The following is a 19874-nucleotide window of genomic DNA, read 5'->3' as shown; positions in this document are numbered from 1 at the left end:
GGCAACTGGACTTTTTTTCCCCTTTCTTTTGAAGACGTTTCGCTTCTTCCTCCCAAAAAGTATCTTCAGCTGTGATGGGATGGTGGGGAATGGAAGGAGCTGAAGAAGCTTCTGGGAGGAGAAGCGAAACGTCTTCAAAAAGAGGGAAAAAACAAGAAAGTCCACTTGCCTCCTGGAAAAAAAAAAAAGCACCTTTGGGACAAGCAGGACTTGGAGGACTGAGGATCTCTACAGACTTTGCCCCGAAGGAAGCATCAGCAGGTGGGGGGATTCTATAGAATAGAGAGTGACTGAGTTGGAAGGGACCTTGGAGATCTTCTAGTCCAACCCCCTGCTCAAGCATGAGACCCCATGACATTGCAGACAAATGGTTATCTGGTCTCTTCTTAAAAACCTTCAGTGATGAAGGACCCAAAAATTCTGAAGGGAAGCAGTCCCACTGGTTAATTGTTCTCGCTGTCAAAAAATTTTATCTTTAATTCCAGTTTGCTTCTCTCCTTGATCAGTTTCCACCCCTTTTTTTCCTTGTCTTGCCGTGCTTTGGAAAATGGGTTGAAGCCCCCCCCTTCTTTGGGGAAGCCCCTCAAATACTGGAAGGCTGCTATCCTGTCTCCCCTGGTCCTTCTCTTCCCTAGACTAGCCAGGCCCAGTTCCTGCACTTCATATGTTTTAGCCTCCAGGCATTTGATCATCTTAGATTCAGATGAACAGAGTTGGGAGGGTCCTTGGAGGTCATCTAGTCCAACCTCCCAGCCCAAGCAGGACACCCAACACCATTTCTGACAGATGGCAGTCCAGCCTCTTCTTGAAAGCCTCCAGGGATGAAGCTCTACAACTTCCGAAGAAAACTTCTGTTCCATGGGTTGATTGCTCTCACTGTCAGAAAATTCCTCCTTATTTCTAAGTTGAATCTCTCCTTGATCAGTTTCCATCCATTATTTCTTGTTTGGTGCTTTGGGCAATAGCTTGACCCCCTCCTCTCTGTGGCAGCCCCCCAAATATTGGAAGACTGATATCATGTAATGAGGAGGGAGGGATAGAATAGAATGAATGAGCTGGAAGGGACCTTGGAGGTCTTCTAGTCCAGCCCCCTGTGCAAGCAGAAGAGCCTATACAATTTAAGATGTGACTGTCCAGTCTCTTCTTAAAAACCTCCAGGGATGGAGCTCCCACCGATTTCTAGAGGCAAGCTGTTCCACTGGTTAACTGTCCCCACTGTTAGGAAGTGTCTCCTTAATTCCAGGTTGCTTCTCCCTTTGATTAGTTAGTTAGTTAGTTAGTTAGTAAGGAAGGAAGGAAGAAAAGGAAGGAAGGATTGAGGGAGGGAGGGAAGGTAGGAAGGAAGGATGGATTGAGAGAGGGAGGGTAGGAAGGAAGGGAGGGAGGATTGAGGGAGGGAGGGAGGGAGGGAAGGAACAAAGGGAAGGAAGAAAGGATTGAGGGAGGGTAGGAGGGAAGGAAGGAAGGACAGAAGGGAAGGATGGATTGAGAGAGGGAAGGAAGGGGATGAAGGGAGGGGAGAAGGAAAGAAAAAAATGATGGCTTGAGAGAGAGATGGAAGGAGGGAAGGAAGAAAAAGATAGAGAAGAAAGGAAGGAAAATGTGTCTGAAATGGTGCAAGTTTTCCTGCTTGAGCAGGGGGGTTAGACTAGAAGACCTTTATGGTCCCTTCCGACTCTGTCATTGTGTGACTCCTTACCCTTCACTTCTGAAATCCCCAGAGTTAAAAAAAATCCTGGAGAATAAGAAAGCCTGAAGGTCTCTCCTCCTCCTCCTCCTCCCTTGCCCCCCTCCCAGACCTGACATTCCTCCCAAATAGACACCTCTTGTGTATCAGCTATAAATACCCCCCCCCCCAACCAGGTCCGTGGGGAGGAATGTTCCTATGGGGAGGGAGCTGGGGCCACCCATTGCCGGCCTCCAGAGATTAGCTGTTCACAAACAGCTTCTTGGACACCTGCACCCAAGGTCTCCACATCAAAAGGGCTCCAGGCGGAGGGAGGGCGCATCGGTGAGCTGCTGCGGCCCAGGGGACGGGATGCGGGGCGCCCGCTTTGAAGATAACACCCCATGCCAGGATTCGGCTGGCGGGGAGGCCGTGCTCTGGCCTTTTGATGTTTGGGGACCCGCCCAGGTAGGAATGTTCAGCATCTCGAAGTCAAGGCAATTGTTTGTGTCTATGTCTTGAGAACAGAGAGTACTAGAACCAGAGGGATGGAAAGGGGGCGTCTGAGGTCTTCTAGTCCAACCCTTTTTACCATCCTGGTCAAATGGAGGTCCAGTCGATTTTTTGGAAAACCTCCATTGATGGAACCCCGACAACTTCTGGAGAGAGCAGTTCCACTGTTCTCCCCTGATTGTTTTCACAGTCAGGACATTTCTCCTTGATTCCAGGTTGTTTCTCTCCTTGATGAGTTGCTTCTTATCTCAGGAGCTTTGGAGAACAAGTTGACCCTCCTCTTCTCTCTGACAGTGCCTCAAGTAACAGGATAACTGAGTAGCAGAGCTGGAAGGGACCTTGGAGGTCTTCTAGTCCAACCCCCTGCTCAAGGAGGAGGCCCTTTTCCATTCCAGAGAAATAGCTGTCCAATCTTTTCATAAAAACCTCCAGCGATGGAGCACCGTTCTGGTGGCAAGCTGTTCCACTGGTTGGCTATTCTCAAGTGTTAGGAAGCTTCTCCTTCGTCCCAGGTTGCTTCTCTCCTTGGTTAGTTTCCTTCCGTTGCTTCTTGTCCTGCCTTCAGGTGCTTTGGAGAATAGATCGTTGTGGCAGCCCCTCAAATATCTGAACGCTGCTATCGTGTCATCCTTGGTCCTTCTTTTCATTAGACTTGTTGTTAGTTGTGAAATCATGTCCGACTCATCGCGACCCCATGGACCACGTTCCTCCAGGCCTTCCTGTCCTCTCCCATCCTCTGGAGTCCATTGAAGCTCAGGCCGACTGCTTCGGTGACTCCATCCAGCCCCCTCCTTCTCTGCCATCCCCTTCTTCTTCTTTTGCCCTCCCTCGTTCCCAGCATGAAGCTCTTCTCCAGTTCTACTCAATTCTATTCCAACTCGAGCAGGGGGTTGGACTAGAAGACCTCCGAGGTCCCTTCCCAAACGATTATTCAAGGTTCCATGGGGGAGCAGCCAAATTGTCTCAAGCCAAATAATAAAAACGAGTCCAGTTGCAAGGAGTCCACCTTCAGACAACTCTTATCTGGATGGCTGACAATTTTCATCAACGTTGGTTAGAGACATTTTGTTGTTGATGATGAAGCTGCTACTTTAAAAAAAATAAAAGTAGGCTGCCTGCTTTTTGTGATCGAGGGCTGAAATTCACACCTCGCCTTCCTGTCGTTGTGGTTTTCCACACCTCCCCCAATCTTCATCTTTCTTTCTTTCCATCCTTGGTCGATACTTTCACAACGGGCCCAGAGGCAGCAAGACGCACCCACAATGTGGCTGGCCAAGCTTGCCGCTTGCTTGACGTTATGGGCGGCCTGGATCTGTGCTCTTCATGCCAACTTCACCCTCCCTTCAGACCCGGGCATGGTGAGGAGACCCCTCTCGTAGGGGAAGGGGATGTGGGGGCGGGGGTCGAAAGAAGGGAGTAAAATGGCTATCCATTCCAATTTTTCCCCCCATCTCTGATCACCGTTGCAACTTGCCTTTTGATAACAGCTTCGTAATTGGATGTGCAGAAAATAATAATAGAATAACGGAAGAGTTGGAAGGGACCTTGGAGGTCTTCTAGTCCAGCCCGCTGCAGGAGATCCTATTCCATTCCAGACAAATGGCTGTTCAATCTCTTTTCCAGCTCCAGTGATGGAGTACCCAAAACATCTGTTCCACTGGTTAATTGGCCTCACTGTCAGGAAATTTCTCCTTATTTGTAGATTGGTTCTCTCCTGGATTAGTTTCCACCCGTTGCTTCTTGTTCTGAGTTCAGGTGCTTTGGAGAATAGGTTGACCCTCCCCTCTTCTTTGGGGCAGCCCCATAAATATTAGAAACCAGCTGTTACCTTCCCCGCAAGCCTTCTCTTTCTTAGGATAAACGTATTTGGTTCTTTTAACCATTCGACGTATGGTTCAGCCTCCAGCCCTCTAACAGAATAATGGAAGAACTGGAAGGGACCTTGGAGGTCTTCTAGCCCAACCCCCTGCTCAAGCAGGAGACCCTATTCCATTTCAGACAAATGGTCGTCCAATCTATTTTTAGAAACCTCTATTGATGGGGCACCCACAATTTCTGGTTGCAAGCTGTTCCACTGATGTGTGTCCAATCACACTTAGCCAATAAAGAATTCTATTCTATTCTATTCTGAATTTTAATCTATTCTATTCTCTATTCTATTCTATCTTTCCTATTCTATTCTATTATGAATCCTATTCTATTCTATTCTATTCTATTATGAATTCTATTCTATTCCCTATTCTATTCTATCTTTCCTAATCTATTCTATTATGAATCCTATTCTATTCTATTCTATTCTACTCTATTCCATTCCATTCACTGTTCTCCCAGGAAATTTTTCTTTGGTGTCTGGATCTAAATCTCTCTTGAATCCCATCGATGTGCTTTGATAAGTTATCGATCAAAATCTTTTAATTTTCTCCCCAGGTTTCCGGTGATTCTCCATATTATTGGATGGGAGGGGGAGATATTAATTCCCCTCCCCAGATTGGAAAATGCAGGGCTGCATTTGATAGAACGATTGGGGGGGGGGGAGCTATGGCAAATTTGGCTCTGGGATAAACCAGCATTGCGTTTGTGGGAGGGAGGGAATCAAATGCAAAGGGAAATTTATCTTGCAATGTTTTTATTCTGAAGTGGGTTAACTTTTTAAGGCACTGTTGTTTAATCCCAGATGGAGATGACTGGGAGGTTCTGGGATTTTATGGCGAAGTTTGGCAAAACCTACCACAGCCAAGAAGGTAAGCAATCTCTGTGAATGTCTGCTTCTCCCTCTACTACACCCTGAATCGTAAAAGTAGCCCAAGAAATGGGATTCTGATGAAACGTGGAAGAGGTTGAATCTAGATGTGTTTTTAGTATGTGTGAATGCAGACTTGAGTAAGGAGAAGCGGATCTGAGACCACCAAGGTGAGGAGGTCAGCCGGATGCCCCCGAGAGCAGTGTGTTTCTCAATCTTGGCAGCTGGAAGATGCATGGACTTCAACTCCCAGAATTCCCTAGATGAACTGTTGGCTGGGGGATTCTGGGAGTGGAAGTCCACCCATCTTAAAGCATTTTGGCTGGGGAATTCTGTGGGTCGAACGCCACACCATAAATCTTCAAGCTCCCAAGGTTGAAAAACCCCGTTCTAAAAGTATTACGCTCCAGCTGCGGTAATTTCCATCTGTCCAGCTGCAAATTTTGAAGCATTTCAGTGCACTCCGGGAGCTTAACACGATATTATTTTGACTCCGGAGGTGTTAAACAACAGGGACGCAAAGCATTTGGCTACAAGACATTGCAAATCTTGCTTTCTGGAATGGTTACCTGACTTCCCAGTATAAAAATATTAAAACCACAGTTACCCAGGAAGGAGAGAAGCAGACAAACCAGGGTCTAACATCAACTAAGCATCCATGTTTGTAACCAAGCGCGGTTTTCTTAGTTGCAAAGTTGTGTGCGACCCATCTCCTTCTCTGCCGTCCCCTTCTTCTTCTTCTGCCCTCCATCGTTCCCAGCATGAGGCTCTTCTCCAGGGAGTCCTTCTTCCTTCTCATTAAGTGGCCAAAGTCTTTGAGTTTCCTCTTCAGGATCTGGCCTTCTAAAGAGCAGCCAGGGTGGATCTCCTCTAGGACTGACTGGTTGGATGGCCTTGCAGTCCAAGGGACTCAATGCAGGAGTCTTCTCCAGCCCCAGAGTTCAAAGGCCTCCATTCTTTGGCGCTCAGCATTCCTTATGGTCCAACCTTCACAGCCACCCATTGCAACTGGGGAAACCAGAGCCTTGACTAGACGCACTTTTGATTGGCAGGGTGATGCCTCTGCTTTTTCTTCACCCTAGAGACAACTTACCGCTTCAAGGTTTTTGCACAGAACATGGAAACAAGCCGAATCTTGCAGGACACTGAGCTGGGGACCGCACAATACGGTATCACCCCTTTCAGTGACTTGACAGGTAAGATGGAAGGGCAATGAAATGTTTGAACAATGGAGGCGATTACTATCGGTTATGTAGGCGTGGCTTGGTGGGCGTGGTATGGCTTGGGAGCGTGGCAGGGGAAGGATACTGCAAAATCTCCATTTTGCAGATGGCATTTGCCAGTTCTCCAAACTACTCAAAATTTCCCCTACCGGTTCTCCAGAACCTCTCAGAACCTGCTGGATTTTACCCCTGCTTGGAGGTCTTCTAGTCCAAGCAAAGTTCCTTTCTAGGCCTAGGATTCTATGAAAACGGCAATGGGGAGGCAGTGCCCAAGAAGAATGACAGGAGGGGATATTCTCAAAGCAGCCAGCAGGCCTGTTCAGTTCAATAAAGTGAAATTTGTTGGGTAAACTGCACAGCCCCGGTTTGCAATTTGGAAAGTTGACAGCGTGTGGGAGCAGCGTTGGTTTCGTGGTGGGCTGGTGGTGAGCTGAGTGATCCCATCCTGCAGAAGTAGGCTGTTTAGAGATGAGACCACCGCAGCACCCAACCTCCGCTCAAGGTCTAACCAGTTGAGTTTCAGCCTTGTGGCATCCACACAATGGCTAAATCTCTCTATAACTTGCTCAGAGAGTTTCCAAGCCTATCAAAAGTCCCCCAGGTGCTTTTTTTTTTTTTCAAAACACAGCTGGACTTGTCCAGTTTTCTATTTTCCAAAGCACCATTAAAGGTAAAGATTCCCTCGCAGTATGTGTTCCCGACTCTAGGGGGCGGCGCTCATCTCCGTTTCTAAGCCCAAGAGCCAGCGCTGTCCGAAGACGTCTCCGTGGTCATGTGGCCGGCATGACTCAATGCCAAAGGCGCACGGAATGCCGTTCCCTTCCCACCAAAGGTGGCTCCTATTTTTCTACCTGCATTTTTAAGTGCTTTCGAACTGCTCGGTTGGCAGAAACTGGGACAAGTCACGGGAGCTCCCTCCGTTACGCGGCGCTAAGCATTCGAACCGCCAAATGGCCAACCTTTCTGATCGACAAGCTCAGCATCTTAGTCACTGCGTCCCTTAAAGCACCATTAGGCAAGACAAAAAAACTAACCAAGAGAGAAGCCACCTAGAATGAAGGAGAAATTTCCTAACAGTGAAAACTATGGCTTCCTTGCAGAAGTTGTGGGTGCTTCATCCACTCAAGCAGAGTGTGGACAACCACATGTCTGAAATGATATACGGTCTCCTTCTCCGCAGGGGGTTAGGCTAGAAGACCTCCAAGGTCCCTTCCAACTCTTGGACCTAGAAGAGGTCTGTAATTCTGTTAAACTGAATTGTTGGAAGCTGCCCTTATCTCAGTGGCTGGCTGTCACACAATCGCTCTTTTGTTTGGGCATTGCAAGCGTTGTGCGTTTTAAGCAGTGTGTTTTATTCACCCTAGTTGAAGGGATGAGCTGGGGGTGGGGAACACAACTGGGCTGGCACAAACCTCGGTGGAATGCCAAGCAAAGGGTCGAAGGAAGTTGAATTCCTGGGTAATTTTGCCCGAGTCTCACAAGGCTATCGTGCAGGATCAAAAGAATTGGCTCCCCCCCACTTCTCCTCCTGTCTCTTTCCCTACTCCTTTCTTTTTTGTCAAGGTACACAACACCACCCAAGGCCAGCCAAATTATTTTGGCAGCCGAGGCTGAGAATTCCACATGGATGTCTCCCTCTTTGGAAGAGAGTAAAAATAGAAAATTAATAAAAAGAAGGAAGGAAAGCTATGCCGCCCCACGCCTGCAGTGGGTCAACTTTCCCTGGTCTGTTTAATCAAAGTTTGACCGGTGCGGTTTGAATTGCCAAAAGGCCGGTAGGCAGGCAGAGGGCCAACTGGGAAAGTCTTCAGGATCAACAGGTAGTCCTCGTCTTACAACGGTGCATTTATAGTGGCCGTTCAAAGTTGCATCAGAATTGGAGGGGAAATATGATTGAGGACCGTTGTTCAGACTTTGGGGCTTTTGGGCCAAGAGAAAGTTAGATTAACCGAGTCGCCTAATTCTGCAACCTCCGACGGATGCTTCCTTCACTTGGCTCTGAACTACAATACCCCTCATCCCCCACCGACACAACTCAGGCCGGTTAGAGAAGACTGGAATTATAAAGCCTAAGCCACCGGTGAATAATACAAAATGTGTTTTCTTCCTTACTGCAGAAAGCGAGTTTGCTAAGAGGTTCGGCAATCCGTTTTTGGCTTCTGTGCCGGTTGGGCCGAGGGAACCGCGCCGCGGCTACTCGACGTCATCCCGATTCTGCGACTGGAGAAAAAAGGGCTTGTCCCCTGTGAAGTACCAGGTGAGCGTGGACAGAGAGAGCTGCCAACTTAATCTTCTGCAAACTAACGTTGCATTGGCTGCCGATTTCCGTCTTCTCAGCTTCTCAGGGACTTTTTGATGGTGATGGACGTGACTTATGCAGAGCGTAAATTTTAGGGAAAGCCTGGATGATGTTGAAGGGGGCAGATGGATTCCTCCAGCCTGGTTGAGTGAGATTGTCTTGAACCACTGAATAAAGTCCCTGGAGTAGGGGTTGTTGCTGTTGTTGTTTTGCAACTTTGGAAAGTTTAAGAGGGGTGGACTTCGACTCCCAGAATTCTCCAGCAAGCTGACCTCTTCAAAGAATGCTGGCTAAGGGAATTCTGGGAGTTGAAGTCCACCCATCTTAAAGCAAGCAGGCTGGGGGATTCTGGGAGTTGAAGCCCACCCATCTTAAAGCATGCTGGTTGGGGAATTCTGGGAGTTGAAGCCCACCCATCTTAAAGCATGCTGGCTGGGGGATTCTGGGAGTTGAAATCCACCCAATTTAAAGCATGCTGGCTGGGAAATTCTGGGACTTGAAGTCCATCCATGTTAAATTATGCCGTCAGGGGAATTTGGGGTTTTCAATTCCACCCATCTTAAAAGAATACTGGACTAGAAGACCTCCAAGGTCCCTCCCAAGTACAGATTTGTCCGCAAAACCTAGATAATAGATAAAATGAGGAACTGAATTTAGGATGGAGCCCAATTGCATGCAGGACCCCCCGGTGTTTGGATTCAGTAGTGCAGGGTGCACAGATTGTCAATTAGGACCCCCTCGATCTTAGACTGCCTCCTCCTTACAACAACCCTGTAGGGTAGGGCCAGGATGAAGGCTAGTGATGCCTCGGACTGGTTCATACAGTTTCCCCTCTAAATTTTAAACAGTTATAGGTTACTGAAGTGGCAGTGGGAATTTTCCTGCACTGTTAACAGCCCTGGGATACGAGAGCCGTGGTTAGAAACGAGACGACATGGCGGGCCAGATCCTAGTTTAATGCTTCCGAACTCTTTCCTAGGGAGAAGAGTGCAGATCCTGCTGGGCTTTCGCAGCCGTCTCCAACATAGAGGCGTTGTGGAAGATTCACCGAAAAGTTAACTGCAGCCTCTCGGTGCAAGGTATGTCAGATGACGGGAAGGTAAGTGAGGAAGGAGGGTTTATCAAAGTGTTTCTCAATGCCAGCCATTTTAAGATGGGTGGACTTCAACTCCCAGAATACCTTGCTGGCTAGGGAATTCTGGGAGTTGAAGCCCATCCATCTTGAAGCCTGCTGGCTGGGGGATTCTGGGAGTTGAAGTCCATTCCTCTTAAAGCATGCTGGCTGGGGGATTCTGGGAGTTGAAGTCCATTCCTCTTAAAGCATGCTGGCTGGAGGATTCTGGGAGTTGAAGTCCACCCCTTTTAAAGCATACTATCTGGGGGATTCTGGGAGTTGAAGTCCATTCCTCTTAAAGCTTGCTGGCTGGGGGACTCTGGGAGTTGAAGTCCATTCCTCTTAAAGCATGCTGGCTGGGGGATTCTGGGAGTTGAAGTCCACCCCGTTTAAATCATACTAGCTGGGGAATTCTGGGAGTTGAAGTCCATTCCTCTTAAAGCATGCTGGCTGGGGGATTGTGGGAGATGAAGTCCACCCATCTTAAAATTGCTGAGATTGAGAAAGATTGAGTAGTTCCCTCAAAGGTGGAGCAGAGTCTTCTGCAAACTCAGATTGGGAAGTGGGGACGGGACGGGTGGCAACGAGAGCTGACTAATTTGGGACCTGGGGGGAAGGCAAGCGTCTTCCACCACTGTCCGACAATCTTCTTCAAAATAATCTTTTTTCTCTCTTTCGTTCTAGAACTCGTCGACTGCACATACCCGTCCAGAGGCGGCTGTCTCGGGGGTTACGTCTGGGACGCACTCCAGTACGTCTTCAACAAAAGTATGTGGACCTCCCTGTTCGGTTGCAGCATTTCAGTTGTGCAGCATTGCACAACTTTCGTTGTAGCATTTATGTGAATTCACACAACTGTTCCCCACCCCACCCCGCCCTCCATTGGACTCCGGGCTGTGATGGCTCAACCCATGTTGGAGCCTCACAACAACCCAGCAAGGTGGGCTCCGTGGGAACAGGTGAGTGAGTTGAACAGGGAGGCAGAGATAGCAGGAAAGCCGAGTTGGAAGGGACCTCCGAAGTCTTCTAGTCCAACCCCCTGCTCGAGCAGGAAACTTCCAGTGGTGGAGCAGTCACAACTTCTAGAGGCAAACCGTTCCACTGGTTAATTGTTCTCCCTGTCAGGAAATCCCTCCTTAGTTCTAGATTGCTTCTCTCCTTGATTAGTTTCCATCCGTTGCTTTTTGTCCTGCCTTCGGGTGCTTTGGAATGACAGAACAACAGAGTTGGAAGGGACCACGGAGGTCCTCTAGTCCAACCCACTGCTCAAGCAATAAATCCTCTCCCATTCCAGACAAATGACTGTCCAATCTCTTCTTCACAACCCACAGTGATGGATCACCAACAACTTTTGGAGGCAAATTGTTCCACGGGTTAATTGTTCTCCCCGTCAGGAAATTTCTTTTTAATTCCAGGTTGCTCCTCTCCTTGATTAGTTTCCATCCATTATTCCTTATCTGGCCTTCAGTTCTTTGGAAAATAGGTTGACTCCCTCTTCTTGGGGGCATCCCCTCAAATATTGAATTTCGGCTCTCAAGTCACCCCTTGTCCTTCTTTTCATTAAAATAAAAAGGTAAAGGTTCCCCTCGCACATCTGTGCTAGTCGTTCCTGACTCTAGGGGGCGGTGCTCATCTCTGTTTCAAAGCCGGAGAGCCAGCGCTGTCTGAAGACGTCTCCGTGGCCATGTGGCCGGCATGACTCAATGCACCGAACGCTGTTCCCTTCCCACCAAAGGTGGTTCCTATTTTTCTACTTGCATTTTTTATCTGCTTTCGGACTGCTAGGTTGGCAGAAGCTGGGACAAGTCACGGGAGCTCACTCCGTTATGCGGCGCTGGGGATTCGAACCACCAACCTTTCTGATTGACAAGCTCAGTGTCTCAGCCACCGAGTCCCTTCTTTGTGGCATCCCCTCAAAGATTGAACCTGCTCTCAAGTCACCCCTTGTCCTTCTTTTCATTAAAATAGACACAGCCAATTCCTGCAGCGGTTTTCATGTTTGTTATTTGATGAGCATCTTGGCTTTGTATGCTGAAAGCTGAAATCTCAGTTTGGTTAGCGAGTTATCTGCCTGGACGTTTAAAGTTTCAAGGCGGCAATAAATTGACCAAGGAAATCCAAGGAAAGGAAGAAAGAAGAGTACTGTTTAGTTTGTGGGAAATGGTATATGTGGTTAGATGATAGCAATAGGAAATAAGAATTTGGGAAAGCTAATTTGTATTACAGAAAAATTAGGAAACAGTGATAAGAAAGTAGGAAAAGTAGGATTTACAAAAGAAGAAAAAGATATATAATAGAAGAAGAGTAACAATGACTGTTCATACGAATGACCAAACATAGACTGTTCAGCAAAAGAGCAATAAATAAAAGGATCAGAAACGTAAAATTAGAATGTATTCAGAGGGAAGTAATATTTGTAAAGATGCACCGATAGATCTCTCCTGTAAGAACGAACGTGTAATTCCGGTGTTGTTTGTAAGTTTTGTGTGTGTTTTCGTCAATGTGTTTAAGTGTTTAAAATACAAATAAAATAAAATAAAGTTTCAAGGCAGTTATTTAATGCCCAACGTTAGGGAAATTCCTAAATAATAACGGAAAGAAACTTTTTTTTTAAAGGTCTTTTTTATCTACCTCTTTTTGTAAAACATCCTTGCTCTTCCCCCCCCCCCCCCCCAGGTGGATTGTCATCAGACACCCTTTACCCCTACGCCGGAAAAAACCAGCACTGCCAGAAACACAGGGGGAGAAAACTAACCAAGATTGATGGTTACAGCGTACTTCCAAGAGACGAGAAGTGTAAGTCTTTGGCCCGGGGCTGGATTGAGACGTCTGAATTATAAGGCTCTTGAGGCCCCTGAAAAATTAGGTTTACTCAAGATTTTAAAAAAATGTAGGGTGGTTTCTTTTTTGCAGACGGAAAAACTGGAATGAAAATGAAAACATTTATATGCAAGCCGACAGTCTCTTTTACAGGTTCAGCCAATTTAAATGCGAGGGGGTGCGTTTATATGATGTCCCCCCCCCCAAAAAAAACATTGTGGCTTTAATTACAGGTAGTCATTGTCTTACAACAATCAAGGAGGCTTGATTGACTTCAATCCTAGGTAGAGGCAGATATTTCTCTCTGTGGGCAGATGAGAATATATCTGCAGAAGAAAACTCCGCATCGGCAACGGGAAGGGCATCGGGCCATTCAAACACTTTGCTCGCTCCATTCAGCTGCCAGGGACTCCACCCTGCCAGGGATTCTGGGGTCGTTAAGCGATGATGGTGATTGTCTTACAACCATTCATTGAGTGACTGCTGAGTTACAATGGCACTGAAAACAGAGACTTGCAAACAATCCTCACATGTACAACTGTTATAGGATTCCCACGGTCATGTGATCAAAGTTTGGGCACTTGCCAACCAGCATTTATTTATAACCGTGGCAGTGTCCTGGGATCATGTGATCACCATTTGGGATCTTCCCAGCGGGCCTCTGACATGCAAAGTTGATGGGGGGGTGGGGGCGGAAGCCCGATTCGCTTAACGGCCGCGTGATTCACTTACCAACGCTGTTGATTTGCTTCACCACCTCGACAAAGAGGTAACATTTGGTGTGACTCACTTCACATCCGCCTTGCTCGGCAATGACAACGGCAGTGGTCGTAAGTCGTGGACTACGTAAGTCGCTATGTTGCAAAGTGAGACCTTTGTTAAGTGGATTTTGCCCCCATTTTGCGACCTTTCTTATCCGCTGCTGCTAAGTGAATCTTTGCAGTCTGGCTTCCCGATCGACTTTGCTTTGTCAGGTTGCAAAAAGTGATCACGTGTCCCTTCCAGGACTCTAATCACATGACTAGGTGGACACTGCAACGGTCACAAGTGTGAAAAACGGTCCCAAGTCACTTTTTTCAGGGCTGTTGTAACTTTGAGCCATCACTAAACGAGCTGTTGTAAGTCCGGGACAACCCGTCTTCGGGAAGGGGAAATGAATTTCACTCCAAAATCCTGATTTTGCACTTCCGTGTTAATTTGTGATCCTTTTCTCCCAGACATCGCTAGTATTGTGGCCAACCAGGGACCCGTGACAGCTTTGATGAACCAAAAAATCATTCAGGTGAGAATCAGGTAAAATTATGGTGGAAAAGAGGCACAAGGAAGAGTTTCATTAGCTGTCATCCTTCCCAATTTCTCAGTTGGGTTCTTTTGGGGCTGAATTTTCCCAGCTCTCTAACTTGGCTTCATTTGAACTCGGCTCAGCTCCTGTACATGCTGGGACGTGGTGGCTCAGGGGCTAAGATGCTGAGCTTGTCAATCAGAAAGATCGGCAGTTCGAATCCCCAGCGCCGCATAACGGAGTGAGCTCCCGTGACTTGTTCCAGCTTCTGCCAACCTAGCAGTTCGAAACCACGTAAAAAATGCAAGTAGAATAATAGGAGCCACCTTTGGTGGGAAAGGAAAAGCGTTCTGTGCGCCTTCGGCGTTGAGTCATGCCGGCCACATGACCACACCGACGTCTTCGGACAGCGCTGGCTCTTCGGCTTTGAAACAGAGATGAGCAGCGCCCCCTAGAGTCAGGAACGGCTAGCACAGATGTACGAGGGGAACCTTTGCCTTTACAGCCCTGGTACAGCTAGTCCTCGACTTACAACCCTTCATTTAGTGACCGATAACAATGGCACTGAAAAAAGTGACTTGAGACTATTTCACACTTACGACCATCGCAGCATCCCTGCGGTTAGGTGATTTAAGAATCAGACGCTTGGCCACTGACTCAGATTTATGACAGTTACAGCGTGCTGGGGTCACGGGATTCCCTTTCGGAGACCTTTTGATGAGCAGTCAAAGGGGATGCCAGATTCGCTTAACAACCGTGTGACTGAGATAACCATTCGTGGCGAGAAAGGTCTAATTCCAGAAAGGAGAAGCAGAGACCTAGAGAGGTAACCGGGATTTAAAGCTCATCCATCTATGGTTAATCATGGTCTGTTTCGATTCTCTCCATGGGGCAGCATTACAAAAAAGGCATCATCCAGAGGTCCAAGGTGAGCTGCGACCCCAACTGGCTTGACCACGCAGTCCTTATTGTTGGCTTCGGTGAAGGTAAGCTGTCTCTCTTGGTTGTTGGGATCCAAGGGATCCTACTGATGTGCCCCGCCAATGGCTAGCGGAGTTGTCAGCTGATTCGGAGGGTGAGGAGGTTGGGGAGGAACCTGGGCCAGTCCTGGAGTCTGGGGAAGGCTCTGGTGAGGGCTCTGTGTCGGAGGCAGAAAGGGGGCCAGGACCGTATGCCAGTTATCAGCTGCCTTCGGAGTCAGACATCAGTGGGGCAGAAGAACAGCTGGAGCCTGTTCCCAGTGTGCGCATGCAGAGTTGCCAGACGAAGGGAACAGCTAAAGGAAATGGGTGGACTTGGGAGTAAGGCCACAGGTGGACAATGAATGGCCCCTCCCAGAGGAAATAGAAGAGGAGCGAAGGGGGAGTGGAGTTTGCAGGAGACCATTAGTTCGCTTAATTCGTTCGTGACTCTCCGAGACTCCTTGCAAAGGTTTTGCTGATCTTGGCCTGGCAGCTCTCCAAGCCAGAGAAGGTCTGTGACTGTAAATCCTCCCTTGAAAGGCTTTGCTGGAGGTAAAGGAGCAGAATTCACAGGCAATTAATAAAAGGGGTTTTTATCGGGACAACAAGGAGTTGGCTTCAGGCTCTTGGGAAGCCTCGGCCAGAACACTGGTTTGATTCTCCATTCAGCATCCCGCCAGTTTTGAGATGGGACATCACAACACCCATTTGAAGGTGGTTGGGATGTTTTGATGAACCCAAAAACCATTCAGGTGAGAATGGGGGGAGGCGGGGAATTCTGGGGGACATGTAGCTTACTCCATTTCTGATTGACAAGCTCAGTATCTTAGCATAAAACATGGGGGCTTCTTGATAGGTGGAAGAAGGAAACTAGAATCCATGACCGAGTGGTTGTGGATTATGGCGTGCTTTTTTGGTTGCAGGCAAAATCCGACGCGGCACCTGGAGTGGATCATACTGGATTATCCAGAACTCCTGGGGAAAACACTGGGGAGAAGAGGTGGGTAGAGTTCTACTGATTGGTGGGAAAGAAAGAATGGAAGTGCCTCTTTGGCCTAGATGAGATGAACAAAGTTGGAAGGGACCTTGTAGGTCATCTAGTCCAACCCCCCCGGCCAAGTAGGAGACCCTACTACACAGTTTCTGACAAATGGCAGTCCAATCTCTTAAGGTAAGGTATACCAGGCTAGAAACCAGGAGATGGTGAGCTCTGGTATTGCCTTAGGCATGAAAGCCAGATGGGTGACTTCGGGCCAATCACCAGGAGATGGCGAGTTCTAGTCCTGCCTTACACATGAAAGCCAGTTGGGTGACTTTGGGCTGATCACCAGGAGTCGGGGAGTTCTAGTCCTGCCTTAGCAATGAAAGCTAACTGGGTGATTTCGGGCCAATCACCAGGAGATGGTGAGTTCTAGTCCCGCCTTACACATGAAAGCCAGCTGGGTGACTTTGGGCCGATCACCGGGAGACGGGGAGTTCTAGTCCTGCCTTAGCAATGAAAGTTGGCGCGGTTAACTTGGATAACTTGGGGAAGGGAATTGGGTCAACCAAAACCCAGTTCAGGGGCAGGGAAAGCATCTCTCCCCATCATTGACATAAATTGACGTAAGTGCAGTAGAAACCAAACAATGAGGACAATTAACCAGTGGAACAACTTGCCACCAGAAGTTGTGGGTGCTCCGATACTGGAGGCTTCTAAGAAGAGACTGGACACCCACTCTGCTTGAACTGGTCCAGGGTCTCCTGCTTGAGCAGGGGGCTGGACTAGAAGTACCTCCAAGGTCCCTTCCAGCTCTATTCTGATTGATAATTGATTGATTAGCTGTATTGCTTAGGGATATTGAACTGAACTCTTTCTATTTTCCGTTAGGGCTATTTCCGGATGGACAGGGGCTCCAACACCTGTGGGATTGCCCAGTATGTCACAACAGCCATCCTCAAAGATTTGGGAGGAAAGAAGCCGGATATTTGTCCGAGATGACGGTGTGCGTGCATTTGCCTGTCGTTAAGACAACAGCTCTGGAGCACTCCGTCCTATTAATTTTCAAGCTTTTGCAACCTGGAGACCTCCGGAGGTTGGCGGCTTGCACCGTTCGATTGTCCTCTGAGTGATTCGGTTTCTTTCAAACGCAGTCTTTCTCGAATTTTTCTTCATTTTTAAAAGCAACCGATGAGTAGCGTAACCTTTTTAGAATTGCCAAGTGCAACAACTGGGAGATGATGGACCGAATCCCCAGTTTTGGTGCAAACTCCTTTTGTGTAGAAAAAAACGCTATTTTCTCTTTCTCTGGGTGTACATGCGGATGTGGAGTTGTGTGGATATGGGGGAAAGGAATACTTGAATGGAAACGGAATAAAATGCACGGGCAGAATATGTTATCTATCGTCTTCTTCTATCTTCTTATTTATTATTTATTTATTTTGTATGTATGTATATTCCAGCATCACTCTGGAACGCCCTGAGCAATTCCAAACAAACATAGTACACAGATGACTTACCCTCTGGAAACAAATACTGGGGTGGGTGTGGCGTGTGGGTGTCTTTGTCTGTATGTTCCAATATAACTCTGGAACGCCTGGCCCGTTAAGGAAAGCGTCCCAGAGCAGCAATTGTTTGTGATCTCATGGGAGGCAGAACCTGGGCCATTAAGGAGAGAGAGTGTGGCATTTGAGAGCAGCAATTGTTTTGCGATGCCAGTTCCTTCGCAGATTACTCTGGAAAGCCAGCTGTGATGTTTGCCCTCCAGTGGAACAATTGTGAAGTGCCTATGGATTTGGGGCAAGAAAGCGGAGTGCATGGGAGGGGGCAGGGATGATGGGTATGGGAGTAGGGGGAAGAAACGCCCCTCTCAATGGCTCCCTGTCAGACAAATGCTTCGGGGCAAAGTGCCAGGATCGTAGACAGGGCGGGAAAGAGGGGTGCATGGGAGGGGGAAGGGAGACGGCAGAGATGATGGGCATGGGAGTGGGGGGGGGAAAGGCCTCTTGTCAGACAAACCCTTCGACGTCTATAAATGCCATAAATAAAGAAAGGAGATGCTGAAAATACAGTGAACTCTGCTAATAATCTTCGCACGGAATGAATAAAAAAAAGGATTCTCATCAAAACAGCCATGCATTTTCCCCCTCCCTCACAATTCTGGAATCAAAACCATCTTTCATTTAGATATGAGCCATAAAAAAAATCCTCCTCACATTTGTTCCTCTCTTCATTTTCTTCCCACCCATTTTGGCTCAAAAAGGAAGACGTTTGGCTTTTCGGCCCTTGCAGGTTATACTACGATTAGATGCGCGGGGATGTTGTTTTTTTCACACCTCCAAAGTCACACGGTCTTTCGGGTTTGCGTATCTTTATTTCTTTGGGGTTTGGGTTTTTCTCACAGTTTCACTTCGTTTCCACTGTGCGCCCCAACTGAAGTGTGTGGTTGGTTAATTTGATGTGGCATCCCCGTGTTTCTTTAACTTGTACATATTTAAACCTAAACACACACACAGTTGAAGGAGGGGGGAAAATCAAGAATATATATTGTACAGAGAACCGAATGTTCCCACATCTGAGACTGTCCAAGCCTGTACGATATGATCAAGAGACAGCGTTTTATTCACCTAAATTAATCAGAAATGAAAAGCTATTCTTAGGCTTAGATAAAGGTTCCCCTCGCACTTATGTGCTACTCGTTCCCGACTCTAGGGGGCGCTGCTCATCTCCATTTCTAAGCCAAAGAGCCAGCGCTGTCCGAAGACGTCTCCGTGGTCATGTACCCGGCATGACTCAAAGCCGAAGGCGCACGGAGCGCTGTTCCCTTCCCACCAAAGGTGGTTCCTATTTTTCTACTTGCATTTTTACGTGCTTTCGAACTGCTAGGTTGGCAGAAGCTCGGACAAGTCACGGGAGCTCACGCCGTTACGTGGCGCTAGGGATTCGAACTGCCAACCTTTCTGATTGACAAGCTCAGCCGCTGAGCCAACTGCGTCCCAATTTCTTACGCTTATCCAGTGCAAAAAAAGAGCAGTGTAAAAAAAAATGGCTGCATTCCCACAACTTGTTCAGCACACCTTAATGTCTTGCAGGGAGCTAACCGGTTAGTTAATTTAAGAGTCAGTGAATTTTAATTGGTTTAAGGACGAGGTTAGGTCCTGCAAACAACCGTCTGTGGTTATGCTCCACTTAGGAACTGCAGGAAGCAAAGCTGAACAGAACAGAAGAGAACAGCAGAGTTGGAAGAGGGGACCCTGTAGCTGCTCAGGATGTGATTTTACCTGCAGTGATAAAGATGGAGCCAAGATTTTCACATGATTGTTTTAGAGTTTCAAAGAGCCAAAATCTTGAGGACTGCAACTGTGTTGGGTTGTTGTTGTTTTTTTGGGGTGTGTGTGTGTGTGTGTGTGTCAGATTTTATAGGCTTTAATTTTGGGGGAGGGAGGTGGCATTCATTAAAGCAGTATTTCTTAAATGTGGCAACTTTAGGAAGTGCGGATTTCGACTCACAGAATTCTTAAAGCGTGTTGGCTGGGGGATTCTGGGAGTTGAAGTCCACCCATCTTAAAGCAAGCTAGCAGGGGAATTCTGGGAGTTAAAGTCCACCCATCTTAAAGCAAGCTGGCTGGGGGGTTCTGAGAGTTGAAGCTCTTAATGTTGCCATATTGGAGAAACACTGCCTTAAATCTCCTCCAAGTGTCTCAAAGGAAAAATAAATCTTAAAATCCAACAGACCAAAGGGCCTATTCTACCTAGAACATCAGATCTTCTTGAATTATCTTTTCAAGCTGATTGCCATGATGCTACTTTTAAGGCAGCAAGCCTTAGGCTGTTCTTGGGACCCAGATGTCCAACTGGGATTAACAGAGTTGGCAGGGACCTTGGAGGTCATCCAGTCCAACCACCCTGCCCAAGCAGGAGACCCTCCACCATTTCAGTTTTAAAGGAGTTGCCATTGGGAGGGCAGGGGCGTGGATGGAGAGGAGGGGGGAAGGGAGGCTGAATAAATACCCAGAAAGTGCAAGAAAAACAGAATCTTTCGGAGAAGGGAAATTAGGTCTCTTCTCATAAACCAGGCTGTTGACTGCTAGGAAAAATATGACTATCAGCTTCGAATTCAACCGTGGTGTGAAAAAAGGGTGTGAAATTTTTTTTTTAAAAAAAAGCCCACACAGAGCGAGAAAAGCTGCCAGGTTTTTGATGCAGATTGTTGCTCCCCTTGTTGCAAAAAAAAAAAAAAGGAAGGAGGAGGAGGAGGGAGGAGGAGAAGAAGAAA

General features: G+C 47.5%; 1 protein-coding gene across 2 annotated transcripts; it reads left to right on the top strand.

Annotated features, from left to right (window-relative positions):
• Positions 1-1476: 1476 nt before the first annotated feature.
• Positions 1477-16984, top strand: CTSW (cathepsin W). 2 transcript variants are annotated; one of them, XM_081968604.1, is made up of 11 exons: positions 1477-2134; positions 4854-4920; positions 6002-6115; positions 8260-8399; positions 9421-9520; positions 10240-10323; positions 12232-12351; positions 13593-13657; positions 14553-14643; positions 15543-15619; positions 16490-16984. In XM_081968604.1, exons 1-11 carry the CDS (start codon positions 1886-1888, stop codon positions 16598-16600), a joined length of 1218 nt encoding a protein of 405 aa, XP_081824730.1. In that variant the 5' UTR covers positions 1477-1885; the 3' UTR covers positions 16601-16984. The 2 variants fall into 2 exon arrangements, with proteins under 2 accessions (XP_081824730.1, XP_081824731.1); XM_081968605.1 differs by lacking the exon at positions 1477-2134 and adding an exon at positions 3358-3537.
• Positions 16985-19874: the final 2890 nt, after the last annotated feature.

This window comes from Natrix helvetica, assembly GCF_964273705.1.
Source record: "Natrix helvetica genome assembly, chromosome: 16".
NCBI classification, from domain to species: Eukaryota; Metazoa; Chordata; class Lepidosauria; order Squamata; family Natricidae; genus Natrix; species Natrix helvetica.
The sequence above is the reverse complement of the archived record's forward strand: the minus strand, read 5'-3'. Positions and strand labels throughout refer to the sequence as shown.